Source organism: Triturus cristatus, chromosome 11 (assembly GCF_964204655.1).
Source record: "Triturus cristatus chromosome 11, aTriCri1.1, whole genome shotgun sequence".
In the NCBI taxonomy this organism is placed as follows: Eukaryota; Metazoa; Chordata; class Amphibia; order Caudata; family Salamandridae; genus Triturus; species Triturus cristatus.
Window position 1 is genome coordinate 297,123,245 of NC_140594.1, and position 21,809 is coordinate 297,145,053.

Genomic DNA, 21,809 nt, shown 5'->3' on the forward strand with positions numbered 1-21,809 from the left:
CTTTCCCTGCCGGGATGGGCTCGCGTTTGTCTGGGTGGCTTGACAGGAAGTCGGCCAGATTCTTTGCGCCAGCCCGGTAGATTATGTCCATGTGGTACTGATGTAGTCCAATGGCCCACCGTTCTATTCGCGGCGGGGGGTGTGGTGCTGTCCCTTTAAAAAGGGGTACGAGTGGCTGATGCTCCGTCACGACCGTGAACGGGTGTCCACAGACGTACAGGTGGAAATGTCGACAACCCCATCTTATGGCCAGTGCCTCCCGCTCGATCTGGGAATACCTCTGTTCGGTCGCTGTGAGCGCCTTGCCCGCGTAGGCCAGTGTGGCCCACCGCCCGCCTCTTGTTCCTGTGTGAGGACTGCCCCAAGTCCCACTGGGCTGGCGTCGACTAGCAGCTCCGTCTTCCGTGCTGGGTCAAAATAGACTAGGGTGGCCTGGTCGAGGAGTGCAGTTTTGACGGCTTGGAATGCGGTGTCTTCCTGGGGCCCCCACTGCCACGGTGCTTCCTTCTTCGTGAGTTGTCGGAGTGGCTCGGCAATCGTCGCTAGGTTCGGAATGAACCGCCCGCAGTACGTGGCCATCCCCAGGAAGCTGCGCACCTCCGAGGCGGACGCGGGTGCTGGGGCGTCTTTGATGGCTTGGGATTTTCGGGGGTCAACCTGAATGCTGTTGTTGGTGAATGTGTACCCGAAGAATTCGATCCGCTGCTGGAACAGCTGACACTTGTCCTTGTGGAGTGTGACTCCGTAATCCTTGAGGCGTGTCAGCGTGGCTCTGACTCGCCGATAGTGCTCATCTACGGTTGTGGAGTGGATCAGTATGTCGTCACTCACATTCATGACTCCAGGCAGGCCTTGTAATATGGCCCTGATCGTGTTCTGGAAGATCTCTGCCGCAGACGATATCCCAAAGTTGAGCCGTCGGTATCTTCTCAGCCCAAGGTGTGTACTGAAGGTGGTGATGTACCTACTCTCCCTGGCCAGTGTCAGCTGGTGGTAGCCGGCGTTTAAGTCCAGTTTGGAGAACCACCGAGCCCCGTTGAGGTCCGCAATGATGTCATCCATGGTGGGCGTGATGTGTCTCTCCCTCTTGATGGCTTTGTTGGGGAGCCTCATATCAATACACACCCGGATCTTGCCTGGTTGACGGGGCTTTTCCGCGATCACCATCGGGGACACCCATGGGGTGGGTCCAGTGACTGTTTCTATGACCCCTTGTTCTTCCAGTTTCTTGAGTTCTTCTTCCACCAGAGGGCGTAGATGAAAAGGAATCCGTCTGTGCTTCAGTGCCGTGGGCGTGACGGAGTGGTCGATGTGCAGTTTGACCGGCGGGCGTTTGATGTTCCCTAGACCGGTGAATAGTTCCGGGAACTGGTCCAGCAGGTTGGCCGTTTGACTGTCTTGAACTTTCCGGAGGAACACTAGGAGCCCTAGGTCCTCGGCGGCGTGTCCACTCAGGAGCGTGTCTACCTCTTGATTGATGATGTGTACATCAATGGTGATTTCGGCGTCCTCTGTTCCCACCGGTACTGTCATTTTACCCAGGAGGGGTCAGGGGACATCACTGCCATAGGCATATATTCGGCCCTTCAATGCCTTGAGTTCTGGCTTCGGTCGGAGTCGGTTGTATTGCTGCACCCCCATGACGGTGACTGATGCCCCAGTGTCGATCACGGCGTTCACTTTTGATCCTGCGACCATGATGTCGCACCGAGGTTGTGGTCGTCTTGTGCTTTTTAGGGCTCTGGTGAACGAGACCACGTATGTCTCCTCTCCATCGTCAGACTCCGAGTCGTCCTCCTGCAGGGCTTGCGTGTGTCTGGGCCCAGCGTCGGTGCGTGAGGAGAGGGACAGCTGGGATAGTTGTCTCACCATGCCTCTTGCGGGCCTCTTCCCCCGGTGATCCTTCCGTGTGGCGCGCTTCCGGCAGACGGAGGCAAAGTGGTTCAGGGTGCCACAGTTGGTGCACGTTTTTCCTTTTGCTGGGCAAGTCTTGCCTGGGTGTTCTCCGTACCCGCAGTAGTCGCATTGTGTTGGGGGCGACCTCCTGGCTGCCGGTCGGCGCGTCTTCTCGTGCGTCCGCACTGCGTCTGCGCGCTCTGTCTTGACGGTCACTCCTGGCCCCGTGCTCCGTGTGAGTGCTTGTTCCATCTCTTCCGCACGTGCGTCGGACAGATCGTGGGACCGTGCAAGCACCAGGATATCAGCCATTGGAATGTTTGGTTGGCGGAGGATGAGGCGCCGCAGCTTCTTGCTAAGGATGCCATAGATGAGCTGCGCTCTGATCTCCTCTTTTGCCCGGTCGCCGACCAGATGAGTGTCTGCGAGCACCCTCAGCCGTGCATGAAAGGCATCCACTGACTCCCCCTCCTTCTGCTTTGCCTGACGCATTTTGAAGTTTTCGAAGTCCGGATTCATCTGGGGGTCAAAGTGCGTGTTGAGGGCCGTCACGGCCGCGTCGTAGGTGTCTGCATTACCGGTGTTAGGGAGGTGCTTGAACAACAGGTATACTTCCTCCCCCGCGTAGTGAAGAAGGAGCGACCGCTTCACCGCGCCATCCGTCTCCCTGGAGCCAATGAAATAGTTGTTGAGCCGACCGATCCACGTCTGCCAGCGTGGGGCGGCTGTGGCGGGGTCAGCGGTCTCGCTGAAAGGCAGTAGGACACCGGTCAGTGGGTGGAACGGGTGGATCGGCGCCGGTTGGACGTCATCCCCCATGGTGTTGCCGTGGAAGAGTGGCGCTGGGTGGCTGGGCGGGTGCGTGAGGGCTGTACAGCGAATGGCACCGAGGGCCACGCAGGGGCACACCCAGGCGACGTCAGAGGCCTGTGTATGGGCTGGCACAGAGGATGTAGCACGAGGATGCAGGCATGAAGCAGGGCTGTGTTATGACATGCGGGAATCTTCGTCCGCCTTTCAGTGATTGCGATGCTTGGTGCACACTTGCTCACCGTGCGGTGTGGGGCTGTAGCAGGGCAAAGGCGCCGACAGGGTGAGCTGTGTCGTCATGCACGTGGTGTCCCAGGCTCAGGCGAGCAGCGTGACAGGCCGGAGCGAGGCTGGCGTTCAATCGCGGGACTGCCGCGATCGGATCAACAGGAGGCAGCGCTGTGTGTGGTCCACGAGGCGGGTCCGGCCGCCTCGTCGCCAGTGTTGCAGGGGTACATGGCGCGGGCCTAGCAGTGGCGGCGCAGCAAACAGACAGAGACCACACACCGTTATTACGTCTCGGCGCGAGTGCCCAACGGGGCACACCCCCATTTATTTATACCGCCGCGTACGCCACCTTCGCGGCGTACGCATGACACTGGTAACCTGCGCGCTCTAGCGTCGGACGCTAGAGCGCTAACTGCAACACTATGGACGGTCAGAAACACCCATTTTTCAATTGCAGCTTGTGCTGCTGCCGGAACAGGGCAGCAGCACTAGCTGCAATAAAAAAAATGGATGTTTTCAAACATCCCTGCACCATGTGGCTGGCAACATTACGGTGCCTGCCGCACAGTGCAGGGATGTTCAGGGGGGGCCCCATAGCGGAGGGCCAGGGGGTAAAGAGGGCGCTATTAGGGGCTCCCAAAGGCACTTCTCCCCAGCCTTTTTATGGCGGACGGACCGCCATGAAAGGGCAGGTGGAAAGCGACATCGTAATCCCTATGGCGGAACCGAGGCTGGCTCCACCGTCATTATGGGATTACTCTTCCGCCTGCTGCCCCGACAGGTTCTGTGACCCTGTCGGAAGCAGAGCGGAATTCCCCCGCCGGTTTCCCTCGGACCGCCACTGTTGGCATGCAGTAGTCAGACGTAAACCTATGAGGTCATGCGGAAAGCCTCCAGCGAGCTGTGGGATGGCTTTCTGCCTGACATCATAATTAGGCCCTTAAGCTCCAAACGCCTGAAGTAAAAATTAATTTGATCTTGTGTAGTGTAACAGGTGCTCATGTAAATTGCTCGTGTGGCCTAGTGCCGAGTTCACCCTATATAAAACTATAAAAAAAGTAATTAGAAAAAAAACTGCAATTTATTCATGATATCGGATTCTTCAAGTGCCAGAGAATGGTAATTAGAGAGCACTCTTTATATAAAAATATCCATATTGTATTTTAACATGGCTTTTCTATCTTTGTTTAGTTTAGCTATTAGTCACGGATGAGTAAAGCACCTTAAGAACACATTTTAAAGTGCCTTCACCTTACGCTGACTGTTTAAAATACATACTGATCAGAGTTTAAAATAAAGACTGGATGATTTTCTTAATTTTCGCAGCTGCCAGGATATTAAAATACAGGTTATGTTGGTAATAAAACGGCCGAGTGGCACCCCTAGCCAGATCAGGTATTGAGGTCCTTGGGACATTTTTATTTCACCTCGCCCCCCATGGCCAAAATGCAGCGCTTCTCGTTTTCACCAATCTTACTGATTAAATAGGCTTTAAAAAGATTAGGTTACCAAACATTTCTCTAAAAATATGTCCAATGAGACTAGCTAAATGATGTTTCATAAATGGGCATGATCTGCGAATGTGGGCCACTTTTTTGGGACTACCCGGGCCTAATTGCAATTACAATTCAACCCTGCCCAGAGCTGGCAAAGACGCAGCTCCTTAGCCCATCTTTATGGGTCCAGTCATGCGAGCATGGGATGGCAATTGCACCGAACCCCGGACCATATTATCAAGGACAGCGTTAAAAATTATCGCCGGTTTAGCAGCAGAAAACCGCCGCTAAAGCGGCGATAATGGGCTTGATAATATGCCCCAGAGAATTTCAATAGAAGCCCATGTTGACACCAGAACATGGACTTCTATTGGAATTCTCAAGGGCATATTATCAAGCCCATTATCGCCGCTTTAACTGCAGTTTTCTGCTGCTAAACCTGCGATAATTTTTAACGCTGTCCTTGATAATATGCCCCCCCTTGTCTAGTCTCATAGCCTGCTTCCTCACCCCTGTTTCTCCGCTGGTCTCTCCCCCTGCACCCCTTTTACTCCCCCTGACCTCGTAGAAGCATCGTATGGTACACGCTTGTATCTTCATACGTTGCACAAAAAACACAATACAAATATTTAACAAAACCAAACACTAGAAGAGGAAGAGATGGACTTTGGGATAAGGAAGATGGGGTAGGTTGACAGGAATGGGCCATGGAGACATGAACAAAGTGTTTTGAACACTGAGACTTTGAGACAAGGATTTTGTCACAAGGAACAAGCAGCTGCTAGGACCTGAAGGCATTAGCAGATGGTCAGGAAGGCATAGACTTGTGGACATTTATACAGAATCACACTCCTCAACAAACCAGCAAAAACCACACAGCCCTTCATGCCAAGAGCCAATGGCATATGCTTCCCTTTACAAAGCAAAACCTGGTGTACCAGCCAGATGTACCCTCGATATTCCAAAAATGGCAATCTGACAAACTAAAGTCTATTTGTTTCAGTGTGTGTTGTGCCACACATTTGCATTCCATATGGTACTCCTCTGACATGGAATACCGCAACCCCACACCTTCGCCAAGCCAATAATGAGCACAAGCCTCAATTCTACCATTAATCAGAACAAACAAGTTGAGGAGCGGATTAAAACGTAACATTCAATTTCCTTGTACCTTCTAGAAAAATGCCAGAGAGGGAAGATGACTTCCTAACTCCTGCCACCCGCATGTTGGAAAAGAGACGAGAAATGGCTGAGGTGGAGCAGGCACTTCTTGCTCAGAAAGAGGTAAGTGGGAATGGTTTACTAATTCAGATAATTTGATATGAATTACATCTGTTTGGAAACAGATTGCTTGAAGAAGCAATTGCTGAGTAATTAAATAGAGAGATACGTTTTTAAACAGTCGGGCAAAGCCAACAGATCTGTCATTGGCTGCCAGCCTCTTGGTTTTACAAGTGTTTTTTAATCTTTTTGTAAATCTTTATTAAAAAAATAAATTACAAAATAACCACCTGTGCACACAGAAATATGTGCATGTACAGGCAGATGTCTTTAAATGTTTTTGTAACAAAAATGTACAGAAATATTCAGAGATGGCCAACCTTGTTTGGTAATATGCTTCCTGCATTGGTGCCATCTTGGAATAGGTTGGAAGCCCATTCAAAGATGGCCACCTTCCATGCACCCAAAGACTTTCTCATAGGTCATGGCATTAGTGGCAGCACATTTGCAAATGATGGGGATTTTGTCAACTATTTCTCGATGTGCCTTTTCTCATCAAGTTCATCTTCATTTCAATGTGACTGTGGTCCTGCTCCAATGCTTATGACTATGGGTAAGTCATGTAAAGTTAATCCGGACTCCCTGTTCAATCCACTCACTAACTGAGGCTGTCTGGACACCCAAAGTACAAAAGCATTTACTTTGGAGGAAAGACTGTTTTCTATCCTCCTGCTGAAATGTCTGACTGTTCAGAAACGTAAATATCTGACAGCCAAACAAGTCTACTCTCTTCTAGGTTCCATGGTCTCCTGCATCTTTCTGGTTCCCAACACCACTCTCCACAAAAGACTGCTTCAACAACCAGTGGTTCCCATGCTTGTTATGTTATGTTATGTTATGTTATGTTATAAAGGATTTTATAGCGTGCTCAGTTACTCGAGAGTGTCCTGGCGCGAGCAGTTATTGGAGAACCTTAGAGACGCTTGTGCATTTAGAACAATCTGTTGAAGTACATGCCTTTCCACCAGGATTTTCGCCACAAAAAGAGTGACAGATGCTTCTCTGGCAGGTTGGGCTGTGCATGTGAATCAGCTCCATATTCAAAGCACATGGTGCAGAATAAAATGTCCTACCACATCAACTTTCTGGAACTCTTCTTGCTTTCATGGAACACTCCCTCCTTGTTCAAAAAGAAAACATAACAATGATGTACTGGTTGAACAGGCACGAGATTGAGGATTCTATCTCTGCAGTTAGCCTCCCAATTGAGTTGAATGCAGAAGCAGATGCTCTTAGCAGAATATTCAGGAGTATCACAAGCGGATTCTACACACACCAACATTTTTTTATGTAATCTACAAAAGGATTTTTCTTCAGACATTATCTTCACAAATAGGGTAAACAAGACATGCACAGACTTTGCCTCCAGGTATTGCCAACAAGAGTTAAATATGAAAGCTGTTCTGATAGACTGGTTAGGGAAATTCCTTTATATATTTCTTCCAGTTCCCTTGATTCCAGCAGCCATTGTCAATTGCAAGATTTACGACAAGACCAGAATGATTCTCATTGTCCAGAATGGCCACGACAGTGGTGGATTCCAGTTCTATTGCACCTGTCGGAACATCCGCACAAGAACTGCCTTGCTGACTGGATCTTCTTCCCAAGTTCAAGGGTCAGATTCTACATTCGAAGCTACCATCATTGAGCTTGGCAGCTAACTCCTGAACATACCCAATGTGGTCATTTGAGCCGCTCACAAGATTGCATGGACATTTGCAACTCTGGCAGGGCGTCCTATTCACTTAAATCTAAGAGGTTCTGCATTAAGGGCCTGATTTAGAGTTCGCTGGACGGGTTACACCATCACAAATGTGACGAATATCTCACCTGCCATATTACAAATGCCTTTGGATATAATGCACTTGTATATTACGTTTGTGACGGAGTAACCCGTCAGCCTAATTCTACATCAGGCCCTTAGTGCCTCACATCATCCTAAAGAAATGCAAGGAAGCAATACTGCTTTACCTGTTCTATTCGGCCAAGCTCTGGTTGCATTTTTTCATCATTAAAGATATATCTTTCAGTTGTTAATGCCATGAAGTCCTTTGCAAACCTCATTTATAACTGTACCACAGATCCTTTGCTGACCCCAGGTAAAATAAAAAATAAAAAAAGGTGACCTTTTAAAATAGAAGCCCCCCAGGGTAGGTCAGAGCACGGAGTGGTCAGCAGAATTTACTTATATGGAGAGGGGGTTGTGCGCCCCCCTCCCCAAGTCCTTTGAAGGAGCAGGTTCTATTTTTTTTATGGGGAGGGGGCATGTGGCCCCCTTCCCCAAGCCATTGAAGTCCCTGGGTTCCCAACCCCTGGGGTCCACTATATTTTATTTTGTGGAGGGGAACATGGTATAGACTGGGGGCCTCTTCCCTTTGGGATTGCTCACTGTTGGTGTTGCGGGAACCTCAATCCCCCAGGACACTGTTCCCTGACCACAAGAGCTCTGGAAGGATAGACTTCAGAACTCCCACCCAGCAGGAGCAGAATGACTCCAGCCAGGTGGGAGCTATGATGTTTCTTCCTGCCTGCACTGTCACGGGCAGGGAGCATAGGATTGTTCCCGCCTTGCGAGAGAGCCAAGAGAAAAGTTTCTCCCAGCCAGGCGGGAGTAAAGCCGGCTCCCTTAGCACCCATAATGGCCACCAAAGTTAAAAATGTTGTAAATGTTGTGGAATGCCCCGGCACAACCCAGCCTTTAACATTTTGGCAATGACATCCATAAAAAAAAATAAAGAACTTCACTGAAGAACATTTAAAAAAAAATTAAATTCACTGAAGAAAACAAAGTTATAGTTAGATGTTTGAATAAACCTTAGAAATTCCCTGAAAAAGCAAAGGTTAAAGTGACATTAAAGTACCCTTTAACTCATACCCTTGCCATGCACTGCTAATATCCTCACATATCACTAAAGACATGTTCAATGACAGCATTGGATAACATCACTGATGACATCTGAAATGACATCATATATGATCAGATTGTGCATGGCGGGCACACAAGTTATAGTTATTTCAGGATGCAATTTATAGTTACTTCATTTAACTATAACTGGTGAATTTCAGTACTTTTTAAAAATTCTGAATCTTAACTTCTAACTGACATTTCCACGTAATTATAACGTCTCTTTAACCTTTGTTTTTTCAGTGGAAAAAAATAAATGATATATTCCTTCTTCCCCCTTTGGACCCCTCTGTTAAGTTGTATTCCATCCCTCGCTCCCAGCTTCTCTTTCTTGTCTTGCCTATTGTGCCCTTCGCATTGTTGTATTTGGCAGCGAGGACAGGCGAGCGGCTGCCTTCTGTGAGACTGAGACGGGCATTTATATTGTCTGGGAATAAATACCTTCCCCACATCGCATCTGGACTCCTGCTTTCATTTCGGTTTTATCAATATAACAATGGCGACAAGATTTCAACGGAGCCAACATCACCCCTGAGGCTTAGGCTGACAGTACTGTGAAGCCTATTAAGCCCAATTCTGATTTACAAGATCATTCCTTTGTGGATTTCTTACTGAGTTATGACAGATGAAGATGAGCTCCTTGTCTCTGCTTGAGGAATTATTTCGGCTCTCATCTTCCTTTTTTTTTTGTTGTAGTTTTAAATAGCGCAAACTCGACCCGGCGGTATTGGATCGCTGTACATGAGCACCAGTTACATTACACAAGGACACATTCATTTTATTTTTAGGAATGGGGAGATTAAGTGATTTACCCAGAGTCACAGGATGTTGAGCCGATGCCAAGACACAAACCTGATTCCCCAGCTCCAAAGTCGGCAGCTCTGCTGAAAATCTTCTGCGGCACCTATCGGCGTGTTCCAGTGCGTGCGCTGCTTGGAGCCTTTGAGCCCCGCACTGCTGCTCACATCCGCAGCATTCACGTATTTGTACTTTCCTTGCTCCTAGCTACCTGCCCGTGGTAACATCTCAGCCCTAGCTCTACTTAGACGAAGTGAAGATATTTGGACTCTCCTGCTGCTGCTCGTATCTTTGTGTGTGTGCTCTCCACACTTATTGTGGCGGTTTCCTTATTGGTTTACTCGACATAACAATTTGTGCTTTTGTTCGGATTGCTATCCCGTTCATCCTTTAACTTTAAATGCTGTTTTACAGTTCAGTGTATGCACAAAGCTACATGAGGGTTCTAGTCTCCCGCTTATGAAGAAGCCCCTCAAATCATGAGTGGTGCATTCATACTGTTTACCCCTACTTCACATCTTCCAGAAGGCGGGGCCAGTTCACCCTGATACCCACAGAGATCACAAAAACAAAGGTGGGGGCCTGTTTCACTGGCCTCTATTCCCTCTACTGCTCGTACAGGCTCCCACAGCAGGGAGGAGTTTAGAGGGGATTTGATCTCACTTGCAAGGACTAGAATCAATCTTCCCCTTCTCTGGCTCCCTTGATGTGCCTCAAGCTTCTTTTCCACACCAGCTCCCTTGATGTGCTGCAAGCTTCTTTTCCACACCAGCTCTCTTGATGTGCTGCAAGCTTCCTTTTCTCCTTGCGCAGCTGTCTTCAATTTCCATGATCAAAAGCGCCCGCTCCACAAGTCTCACAGAAACAGCTCCCATGCTGCTGATACCCTGGTTCCTCATTGAACTCTTGGCAGCAGAATCCATCTGTCATAGAGATAACTTCCTTAAGTTCCAGATGCAGTGAGCAAGTATCTTATATCTTGCCTTCACACTGCGGGTCGTGGCTGGCTTCCTTTGGACGAGCCTGGTGTGGCCGCCTCTTCATTAATAAACATCAACAGCTGACCACTCAGGCCAGACTTTTATCACCTCTGATTGATAGGCTCATCCAATCAGAGGGTCTGCTACCTTTGCATCCCGATTATACCTCCAATCACAAACCATTCATGTTGTGTGCAATGCATGACCAAAGCATGCACAGATGACTTACTGTATTTTCTGGTATCAGCCTGTGCTATTCCCTAAAGAGGAATTTTATTTAACTCCAGACCAGGAGGTACTGACCTGGGGGGGAGGGGCTCTTAGCAAAGTTAGTGCAGCTAAACCCAGATAAAAGCTGAGTGTCTACCCCAGCCCACTAGCCTCTCCAAGGAATTGGGGGGAGGCACGGGGGAGCTAGGATGTCCAACATAACAGCTCGCATTCCACACACTGGCTCAACTCACCATTCTTCCCCAGTACACCCACTAGCTCTCAAACACACGTCAGGTAGACAAAGGCAATAGGACCCCAGGCAAGAGACAGACTGCACAGACTTGATCATGAGGGTGGCTAGTGACTCACCCCTCCTCACTATAGATTTATTGCTACCACCACTGTCAGTCTACCCCAGCCTGGGTAGAGAGGGCAGTAGCCACTCTCTGAAAAATAGGGGTGCACTAGGCATGCCCCTCCACCTCAGAGCCAAGCTCTAGGGTCTCAATCCATGTAAACAGGGAGACCCTCAGTGGACATGTATGATTGTCATGCTCACTGAGGTAGGGATCTAGAAACCATACAGTAGCTTTTGAGTGACTTGCCTGGAGATTAGCATAAGGCAGGGGAAGCACTCTCTCCACAGACATGTAGAGGACTTCCCGTCCCAACACAGTGCCTTTTACTTCTTGCACAATATCTTCCCTTTTACCTCATAGGGGGACTGGAAAAATGCAAATTTTACTCTCACCAAGATTTACATCTACATTGCTAGTACATATTTCATGAAGAACAGTAAGACTTTAGGTTTCTGATTATCTGCTTTATTCTAATTGATATTTTTGTTTCACCGTCTTCTCATGCAATTTGCACTACTACCATATTTTTTGCTGTGCTATGCTATGTTTGTGTTTAACATCCAGTATATAACTATTAGTATTTACTGTTAACATTGTTTAATATTTCTTGGTGCATTACTTTGTATTGTTAAAAGGCTGCAGCAATTATGAGCCAACCTCCTCCTCTGTCTGAGATGAACCAACATTACCTTGGAAATAGTGGGTAAAATTGTTTGAATCATATCTAATTGATATTATTGGAGGTGATTCAATTCCACCCGTTAGAAAACAACACATGTTATTAAATAATTTGAGAAAGATGACGTAGAGATGTCAGGTGACATTGATGTTTATTCGAATAAGCTAAAACAATTATAAGAGCAATTTGTAAAATAAATGAATGTTTTATTGGAAAGACAAACATTTTTAATAGAGCCCAAGGCAAACACGAAAAAGAAGGGTATTACATTGCTGTGTTAAGAGGATTAGCCAACAATTGTGAACTTGTAGAGCTGTCTGATTCTTTCATAAGACATCAACTAGTGAGTTGTACTAACAACCCTAGAATTCACAAAAAGCTTTTAACTAAGAATCCTAATCTTAAACACGCAGTTGATATAGCTAAGAGTGTGGAGCATACAGCTGACTGTGTGAAATAAATGAACTATTGAACACAAAGTGAATTAAGTCAAGGAACACATTAAAAATATTGATTTAAAGAATGGAAAAGAAAATATATGTATCAATAGTAAGGAAAGAAGTTATCAAGAGAACAAGTTTAAGTGTTTCAGATATGTTAGTGTTTGTTAATCACTTACCGAACAACCCAAATTTTCCTGCAGAGAATGCCTTATGCAGGAAGTGCAACAGGAGAGGTCATTTTGCACGTCTACAAGGATATCAGACACAAAACTGCAAATACTTTAGAGAACAATGAAGAAGATCAAAATTAATGTCTTTTCCAAGTGAACAGTAAACATGATAAGGTAAAACTACCAGGTTGTGAATCAAGTTAGATTATCAAAAAACTCAGTGTTTCCTCTGATTCATGTTCACCATTCACTTTTATTGACAATGACATTTTTATGCAAATTTGAATGAGGTACAATATTCACTTCAGCAAACTGATATAAATCCAGTGGGCTATAATTCAGACCCTATACCTTTGGAGGGGATGCTCTCAATGAACATGTCCTTCAAAGATAGAAGTACTATAGGATGATTATGGACGGGGGAGTCTGTCGGGGGAGATTGTGGGAATGAGGAGGGTTGAAGAGTACTGCAGTGTGATAACCCCACTTGGACATGATCTTTTGATTGATGAGATTGCATTTAAAATGGACTTTACTCTGGCCACAGGTTGGAAGAGGCGGGGGTTTGCCTCTGTATGTTGTATGTACACATACAAAGTACAATAAATAAAGATGTTTTAAAAAAAGATAGAAATACAGTAGGATGGAAAGATAAGTGGCAAAAAGAAGGACCCAACCTTTTATGCTGAATACATCAAAGAGAACTAGGTATTAAACTTGACCCCACCCTAGAGGAAACAGTCTTAGTAGTAGAAAGATCTGTGTATGGAAAAGAAAAAGGTTAAGAATTTTCTAAAAGACTGGGGCATTTCAAGAATTTCCAACATAAAATCAAATTAAAAGACAAAACTATACCTGTTGCACGCAAATGCAGGTCTATAGCTCTTATGATGAATATACCTATGATGAAAGATTTAGAGAAATTAACCACAAAAGGTCATTGAATCCATAAAAAGCACAGAATGGGTTTCACCTATAGGTATTGCTCCCAAGGCATGTGGGCAATCAATATGGTTATGCATTGGTCTTAGAGATCGTAATGCTGCATATGGGTGATCATCAACCTTTACTAAAAATTAATTAAATGTTAAGTATAAATAGCGAGCAGGGATGTGGAATTCCTATAGCTCGACACCCAAGACATATTGTGTGGGGTCAGAGGCAACAAGTTTTCATGTGTATTTTGTTCTTGGGACAAGTAGGCCCAACCCCCTGCAGCACAAACTCTTTGTCTGCCAGTTTTACTACCACATTATGCATCAGGGAAGGGCTCTGTCTACAGCTAAGGTAATATTTTTGCGCATATGTCAATGCTGTTCAAACTTGTAGTTATGGTTCATTAATTGAAAGCCTTTATTATCAGGGTGAGCGCTCTAAGTAAATGTTGTAAACTTCGACTGCACTACTGACAGTGGTTCCAGTATAAAAATGTGTACACCCGTTTTCAAAGTTTAGCAATTTGAGGCTATGTATAATGCTCCCAGAATGCTCTCTGATTTGATGCAAATATTTGCAGAAGGTTGAAAGCAAGATTGATGATTCTTTGTTTCAAAATAAAATGTTCATAAAAAAATGAAAGCAGAAAAAAAACATTTTGCTAAACTACTGTAAAATTTCAGGTACCATTTCTTTGCAGCATAATTTAGTAACGTGTTGATGCATGCTAGTATTTCCAAAAAAATTCATAATGGAAAATCAGTGTACCCAGTTTCAATAAGATTAATGGAAAATAAAAATAAACCTGCATTGGCAAAGGCAGTAGGTCTGAAATTGGCGATCAGCTTTATAATTTCGTCAATGTGTGACTTGTTGTGGCATGGTTTTTGTAAAACTTTATTGGTGTGGAAGCTGCTGGGCCCTCATCATTATAATAAACATTGGCAAAAGAAAAAAAAAATTTTTGGTCTCAAAAAGCACACACTGCCACAGTAGTTACGGGCACTGAACAAAACTACTTTGTGTGCCGATATACTCCTTGTGAAAGAGCAGAATGCGGTCACTCACAATGAAGCCAGCCAATACAGAGAGAGATAGACAGAATTTTAATAAACACAAAAGATCACGGTCAACGCCAGACCAAATTAGGGGCCCAAATATTAAAGAAAGTCTCAAAAGTGCGCCCATGGTATATGTCCTTGCATTAAGTGCAGCTAAACGGCTTTTGTGAATTACAAAGAACTTACAGAAGTAGGACAAGAAACAGTACTCCTAGAAAATATTTATGAACTGCATTTTAGCACGAGCAAATATGCATGTGTAGATTTGCTCATGCGAAAATCTGAGTGTTTGCAAGTTCCCTCCAACCACTTTTTTCCCCAACTGTGGAAAAAGGTTTACGTCTGCCATTTTCAGGAGTAAATTTCTCGAGATGGGAAAAGATTATAGAAGAGTTGTTGAAAACCCTTAAAACATGCAAGTTAATAGGTTTGCATAGACTCAAAAAGGGCATTCTAACCCTGGAACTATTGCTTACCACTACTGTCATCCCCAGTATGTAGATCTGCATAATCAGAGAGGCTATATCAGTCAGTCAGTCAAATCCACTTTATTCGGTTAATTAAAACCATAAAAGTACCCAAACAAGGCCATATACAACACCACAAGACATAAACATGTTAAAATAATCATAGGCGCCATAAAAATTAGATTTGATTGGTATAAAACTGGACAAAGGTATCTTTGTTGATTCTTCTTATAAAAGAGAAAGAATCATACATAAACAGTAATTCATATACAGTCAGGTCATAAAATGATACATATCAGTTAAAAAAGCAAACATATAAAACATCTTTCATCCTGATTCAAAAACAGCAGCAACTTTACTGGTCATAATATGCCTTCTTTTCCTTTCCCTGGCAGCGGCGACTAAAAAACTAGCAATATAAAAAATCTCCCTAGGGTCATTCAACATCTGAAGGTACACTAATGCCGGTCGTACCTGAGTAAAACCGTTTCCCTTTAAAATGTATTTATTTATTATTTATTTTTAGCACTATCACCACCTATCAGGCATCCTGGCGCTGGCATATAAGTTCACTGAGAGACTACTGTTTCGGGAAGATGCCAAAATAACCATATCATGCCATAGGAAAGAGCCAGGTTTTTAATCTCTTCCTAAAAGGCAAGAGATCAGCCTGATGTCTCATTTCCAACCGGAGCTTATTCCATAATAGGGCGGCAGAGATGCTAAAAGCTCTGCCTCCAGATTTTTTTTTTTTAATCTTGGCACCTTCACTAGTCTAGCTGACGAAGAGCGAAGGCTTCTCTCAGGGACATACCAAGCAAATTTCCACTGCAAAAGTTCCAGTCCCAATACATGCAAGGCCTTAAAAGCTATGCAAAGGGACTTAAACTGGATTCTCTGCAATATCGGTAGCCAGTGCAGTTCTGCCAAAGCCAAGGAGGTCGAAAACCGTCTTGACTTCCCCAAAGCCAACTTAGCTGCAATTGCTTGGATCCTCTGGAGCCTATCTATTAGATATCTCGGGGAATCCAACAGCAAAGCATTACAGTAGTCTAATCGGCTTAAGATGGTACTTTGGGCTACCAATACTCGCGCATGGATTGGGAAGAGCAGGAAGATTTTGCGAAGGGCTCTAATAATAGCAAAACAGCTCCCCACGGTTTTATTAACCCGAGATTCGAGCGTCAGCTTATTATTAAACAAGATACCCAAATTCCGAACCTTGTCGACAGGCAACGGTGGACGCTCCGAATTTGATGGCCAAAAGTTCCAGGGCAGCATGGGAGTGCCTTCCCTGCTAGGCAATAGAGAACTTCGGTTTTATCAACATTAAATTGCAATGAGTTTTCCTTTAGCCAGTAAGTTATATCTCGCATGCACAATTGAAACACTACAAGGGATGTGGACTGTTCTCCCTCCAAGGAGAGGATCATTTGAGTGTTGTCCGCATAATTAACAATGTGAATATTATGTGCCCTTATAACGGGGATCAAAAGTTTCAAGTATATAATAAATAAAATCGGGCTGATTGCGGAGCCCTGAGGAACGCCATGCGAAGTATTAATAAAATTAGATTGATATGGAGGAATCGCCACTGCCTGACTCCTATCAGAGAGGAAAGATTGAAACCACTTTATTATTGGCAATAAAAACTTCCTACGGCTTTCATGAAAATGGTCACAGAACATAATAAAGTGCATAGTGTCTTTGGTGGAAAAATTATCACATGTGCAAGGGCCTAAATCTTTCACCTTGCTCAAACACTGCGGTTTGGCCAAAATACAGTGCAGAAGGTTAAAAAGAAATCTGATTAAAAGAAAGTGATGGTATGGTTTTGTTACTACTTTCAGGTATGGTTCTGTCGATGGAGATGTTTTTAACAAAAGGTAGGCTTGTACCATGGGTTTCATTATCTCTTAGGCCTCTCTCCATATACATCATGTGTAGAAAATGTTTTTTAACCCACGGCAGGTCCTCTTTCCTGACTTTCTCTGGGGAGTCAAAGAGATTGGGACGTCCTAATTTGTTTATTAGTAACTTTATATACTGTAGCCACGGGATGCAGCTAGTTCTGTCCAGGGCTAAACAATCACAAACAATCTCTCTATTCATCAGCAATTCAGGAATAGTCCAAATCGTGAGCCAACATACAAGGGGAGCCAGACCTATCAGATCAGATACAAAGACAAAACCTAATTCTTGGTCAATGATATATGAGGGAGTGGATTGCGGAACTGAGAGCAGATTCCTAAAAAATGTGTTTTCCATTATTTGTAAATCTGCTGCTGGTTTATAGCCCCAGATTGCAGAACCATACTTGGAGATGGCAATACATTTCGATCTGTAGATGTTAAGCATAGCTTCAATTGGCTTAGCCCCAATTCTCTGTGCAAAACCAAGGATAGCTGCTGTAGATCTTGCCATAGCATGCTTTTTTGCTTTCCGTTGTGGGACCTACAAGCCCTTCTCATCAAACAAGATCCCTAAATGTGTGAATGAAGTCACCCTAGTTAATTCAGACCCTTGGCAGTAGAATGTTTTGTACTTTTTAGGTCTCTGACCTATATATCAGAACTCTTATATAATGAGATTGCTGTCATAAGTTGTCGCCGCACGACACAGCACCAAAGGGGCACGTGGATTTTGTTACAGGACAAGTAGATTTATGAAGCAAATTGCCCCATGGACAAGTAGACATTTTATTAAATTCCACACCCCTGAGCGAGCCTAGTTATTTTCTGTTATATATCTTTCATCTGCTTATCATCAGGTGGAACTCTATCCAGGCAGTAAATTACTCACTTCATTTGTCACACCATTTGGAGCATATAGATTTTGTAGGATGTCTTTTGAAGTGACATCTTCTGCTGCCGTCTTTCAAAGAATAATGCAGCAAATTTTGAAGATAATGTCTTATGCTGCCAAGATGATTTTTTGATTCATGGTAACACTGAGAAAGAACATGCAAGGTTCTTCAAACAGTTTTAAGAAAACTAAAAGATGCTGGTCTTACAATCAAGGAAGAAAAGTGGACAATTTATTTCAGATCTGTCACATACTTAGGTCATGTCTTATCTAAAGATGTATCTGTATCAAACCTAAACATGATCCTATTGATGCCATTAGAAATGCCCCATCTCCAAATAGTAAAGAGGAAGTTACATCTTTTTTAGGTCTGTCATAGTATAATTCCAAATTTGTGAAGAATTTCGCAAGTTTTACTGATGCACTCTGGAAACTCTTAAAGAAAAATTAGAAATTTATTTGGGATAAATCTTGAAATATTTTAATGATTAAAAACAAAAATAGTTAATGCCCCATTTCTCTGCAGTTTTGATGCTAAAAGACATACCATTCTCACCATAGATGCCAGTACTAATGGTATAGGTGCCACTCGGTCAAATCGTAGGAGGTAAGGAAAGACTAAATGCATTTGCGTCTTGTGCACTGGCAGATGGTGAAACAAGACGTTCAGTGATAAAGTGATAAGCACAGTCTTGTGTTTGGGCCGGACGTCATTTTAAGTTTTTTCATTGCGGCATACCATTTGTTTTAAGGCAGACCACAAACCACTGACTTCAGCCTTTACTATGAAGGGTGTGGAGAAATCTACTCCTTGAATATCAAGATGGTTTCTGGGATTTGAAGGCTTTCAATTTTTATATGATTTATGTTCCAGAATAAAAAATGTAGCTGCTGATTGTCTCTGCATAATGCCATTATCACAAGAGAGTGTAAGTGAGGATGCCAAACGGCTGAGCGAATATAAACCAAACATTGGCAGAAAGCTAGATCTTGAACCAAAAGGGATGCTTTTTGTGATTTGCTATAAATCCATTTTGCAGTCTTTGACAAACTAAGCCTGAAAAATGTTGTTTCACCATCGCGGAGGATCTGCAGAGCCGATAGATCTCAAGATAAGATCTGATTGGCTGCCACCACATCAACAATGATGTTGCGGCAGCCATCCTAGGACTTGGGACTGAGTCTCTTCTCCTAGAAAAAAAGGTTAAAAAATTGATTTAATGGGGCAGGGTAGGTATACTCTGCCCCCCTTGGACAGGTGACCAAAAACATATGTGTTTTAAAAAGAATTGTCACACGTTTGCAGTGGATCTGTGAATCAATGAGAAAATAACACCCCCCTCCCTCCTCCACCTAAGGCATGGGTAAGGGCCCAGGGACTGCGGCACAAACTATTTGGAAACGGATGGGAGGAATGCAGGCCCTTCCCCGAGCCTTCTTCAGGTCCCTGGGACCCCAACCTACCCAGACCAAATAAAATAATAAAGGGAGGGGGGCGTGCAGCCATCCTCCCCAAGTCTCTTTAGGACCTGGGGACTCCATCCCCAAAGGCTGTTATTTTAATTTTGGGGAGAGGTGGCACAAGGCACCCTGCCCGACACTATTCAGGCCCTGGGGACCCAATCCCCTGAGGCCATTATTTTAATTTTGTGAAGGGGTGGTGCACGGTCCCACTCCCCAAGCGAGATCAGTCCTGTGTACCCCACCCACCGGGGCCTGATACTCTGCAGTGTCCCTGGGAGCTCAAACAATGTTTTTAAAAGGCCAGCCTGAGCTGCTCATTTTTGTTTTTACTGCTCCAGCAAAGAGCATCCCATAATGCCCTAGGGCTTTTTAAAAAAATAAATATGTTCTTGCTGGTGGAGCCTCTAGAGGAGGCAGGGCATTACCAAATATGTTTTAATATTGTGGGGGATGCAGAAACTGCAACAGCTCCCCATCAACATAACAAAAAAAAAGTAAGTCCGCTGGGTCATGAAATCCAAGACCCCAGGATAACTTACCTTATTTTTCTGAAGCACTCTTACCTGTAGCTCTATGTTCTTCAGCTGGAGTGCCAGATCCTCTTGTGGCTGTTTTGTAACATTATTGGTGATTTTTGGACAAAGATGATAGATCTGCTTTATATATGTTGATATGCTCACCCTTTCAAAAGCCAATAGATTCCCTATTTTATATTTTGGTTTTGTGACCCTTTGACAAAGTCAGTAAGTCTGACTGACTGCGGCCAGGCCCCGTGGGAGTTAGGGTGCTTGCAGGGGGTTGGGTGCAGGGCCTGGCCGTATGTCAAAGGCTGTGCCGAGGAAGCGGCTGGGTGCCAGCGAGGGGTCAGACACAGGGCCCGGCCCCACGCTGCGCACAGCTGAAGACCCTTCACCCAACCCCATGCATCGCACGGCGATGGACATTTTACTTTATGTTATAAAAATTGGGAAATTCTCTGAAAAAACAAAGATTAAAGTGATGTTATAGTTAGGAATTGTAATAATAAGTTAGTTTACATTTAAAAAAACTTAGAAATTCACTGAAAAAACCTAAGGTTGAATGGACATCATAGGTGAAGATGTCATTTAAAGCATACAGTTATAAACAACAAAACCACTGAAATCTCAAATAACTATAACTTATGCCCTAAAGTGTCTATACCTCGCGCCCTTGGGATGCAATGCTAATTACTTCACATATTACATCAGTATTGACGTGTTAACATCACTGCAGCATCTGAAATTACATCATTGATGACAAGACTGTGCATGGCTGTGGTGTAACGTATAGTTATTTTATGGCAAGAGTTATAGTTACTTGAGATAATTGGTGAATTTCAGTGTGTTATTTAGTTTAAAACTATGTTTTTGACTGAAATTGTCACCTAGCTATAACGTCTCTTTAACCTTTGTGTTTCTTCAGTTAATTAATATATACATACATCAGTGTATTCCTTCCTGCACCTCTGGTAAATTTGAGCCCACCCCTCTTGGTCTCTTCCAACCTCCCATTTCTTTTCCTTCCTTGCCTATTGTTCTTTTCCTTTGCATTGTTAGGGCCATTGTTCTGTTTGAAAGTTATGACAGTTTAGCTGCTGCTGTTTGAGAGATTGAGGCGTTGACGTTGTCTGGGAATAAATTCCTTCACGTCATCACAACTGGACTCCTGATTTTATTTGGTTTTTCTCAATGTAACACATTTGTTGAGTGCAAAGACGTTAAAGCAAAAAGTTTATTTTTTAGTCTTCTATCACACCCCAGACAAAGTCAACTGCTGCTTCCTATAGTGATATTGCTTTTTGGGGAATTAGGAGTAATCATAATTATTCATTAAAATTGTAGACATCAGAAACGTTTAGACCTTTGTATCGATTTTGAAGTCGTAGTAGTAATTTTATGTTTATTGTAGGCATTTGCAACTACTTCCGGTTTTGCCACTTCCTGTCATGTCACTGCCTGTCATGTCACGTATTACGAAGACAAGAGTTATGCTAAGAATTAGCTACCTTCTGAGCAGCTGTCTCTTCTCAGAAATATTGCGTTTCCTATTCGTAGCCTTGACGTTGTTTTGAATACCACCGTACAATGGGCCACAGGAAATGTTGCAAGTCCAGCCAGCACTACATTTTAATCATTTGATCGGGTTAGAGCTTCCGTCCTGGCCACAGATTGACAGCATTGTTGCAAAATGAAGATTTTTGTTGACCAGGGCGAGAAAATATGAGACATGGTGTATTGAGCGAGATGCAGGGTGCAGACCTAGTTGCAATCTCAGCTGCTGATGGACACGACTGTGTTGTATGGCTTGGAGAAGCATCTTGGAATAGCTAGAAACAAGGAAAGTCTTCAATGTAATGGCTTCATTTACCCCAAACAACCTCAGAGAAAGTAGGTTGTCATCAATATACTGGTGCATGGTGACCTGGTGGCATGCTAATAGAGGTAGGACCATGCGGTTGACCCTACCAAACTCAAGGAAATGCCGCATGGGTTTGTAAGAGACCTCTGGCTATGGTGGACTAAAAATAATCAAGGAAGGAGGAGGACTGAGGAGTGGCAGCTAGTGAGGACGGACGAGAGGTGGGCAGTAGTCAACGCAGGGCTGACGAATGACCGGGTGGCAGTCCTGATGAGTGACGGGGAGTGAGGGTAGACTTTCAGGGCTCGTGGGCAGCAGGTTGTAAGTCATGCAAGAAAAGACAGATGGGTGATGGGCACCGAGAGTAGGATGTCAGGTCTTGTGGGTCATGGCTAGTGATGGTTAGAAATAGGACTGGTTAGTGGCAGCGAATGAGGGC

General features: G+C 44.4%; 1 protein-coding gene across 2 annotated transcripts in view; it reads left to right on the forward strand.

The window, feature by feature from the left end:
* CFAP73 (cilia and flagella associated protein 73) overlaps positions 1-21,809 on the forward strand; it is a 141,462-nt gene that overhangs the window by 50,709 nt on the left and 68,944 nt on the right. For both annotated transcript variants that reach the window (XM_085633499.1, XM_085633500.1), the window contains exon 2: positions 5,609-5,714. In XM_085633499.1, the coding sequence (XP_085489625.1) occupies positions 5,609-5,714 (106 nt within the window). The remainder of the gene's footprint in view (positions 1-5,608; positions 5,715-21,809) is intronic.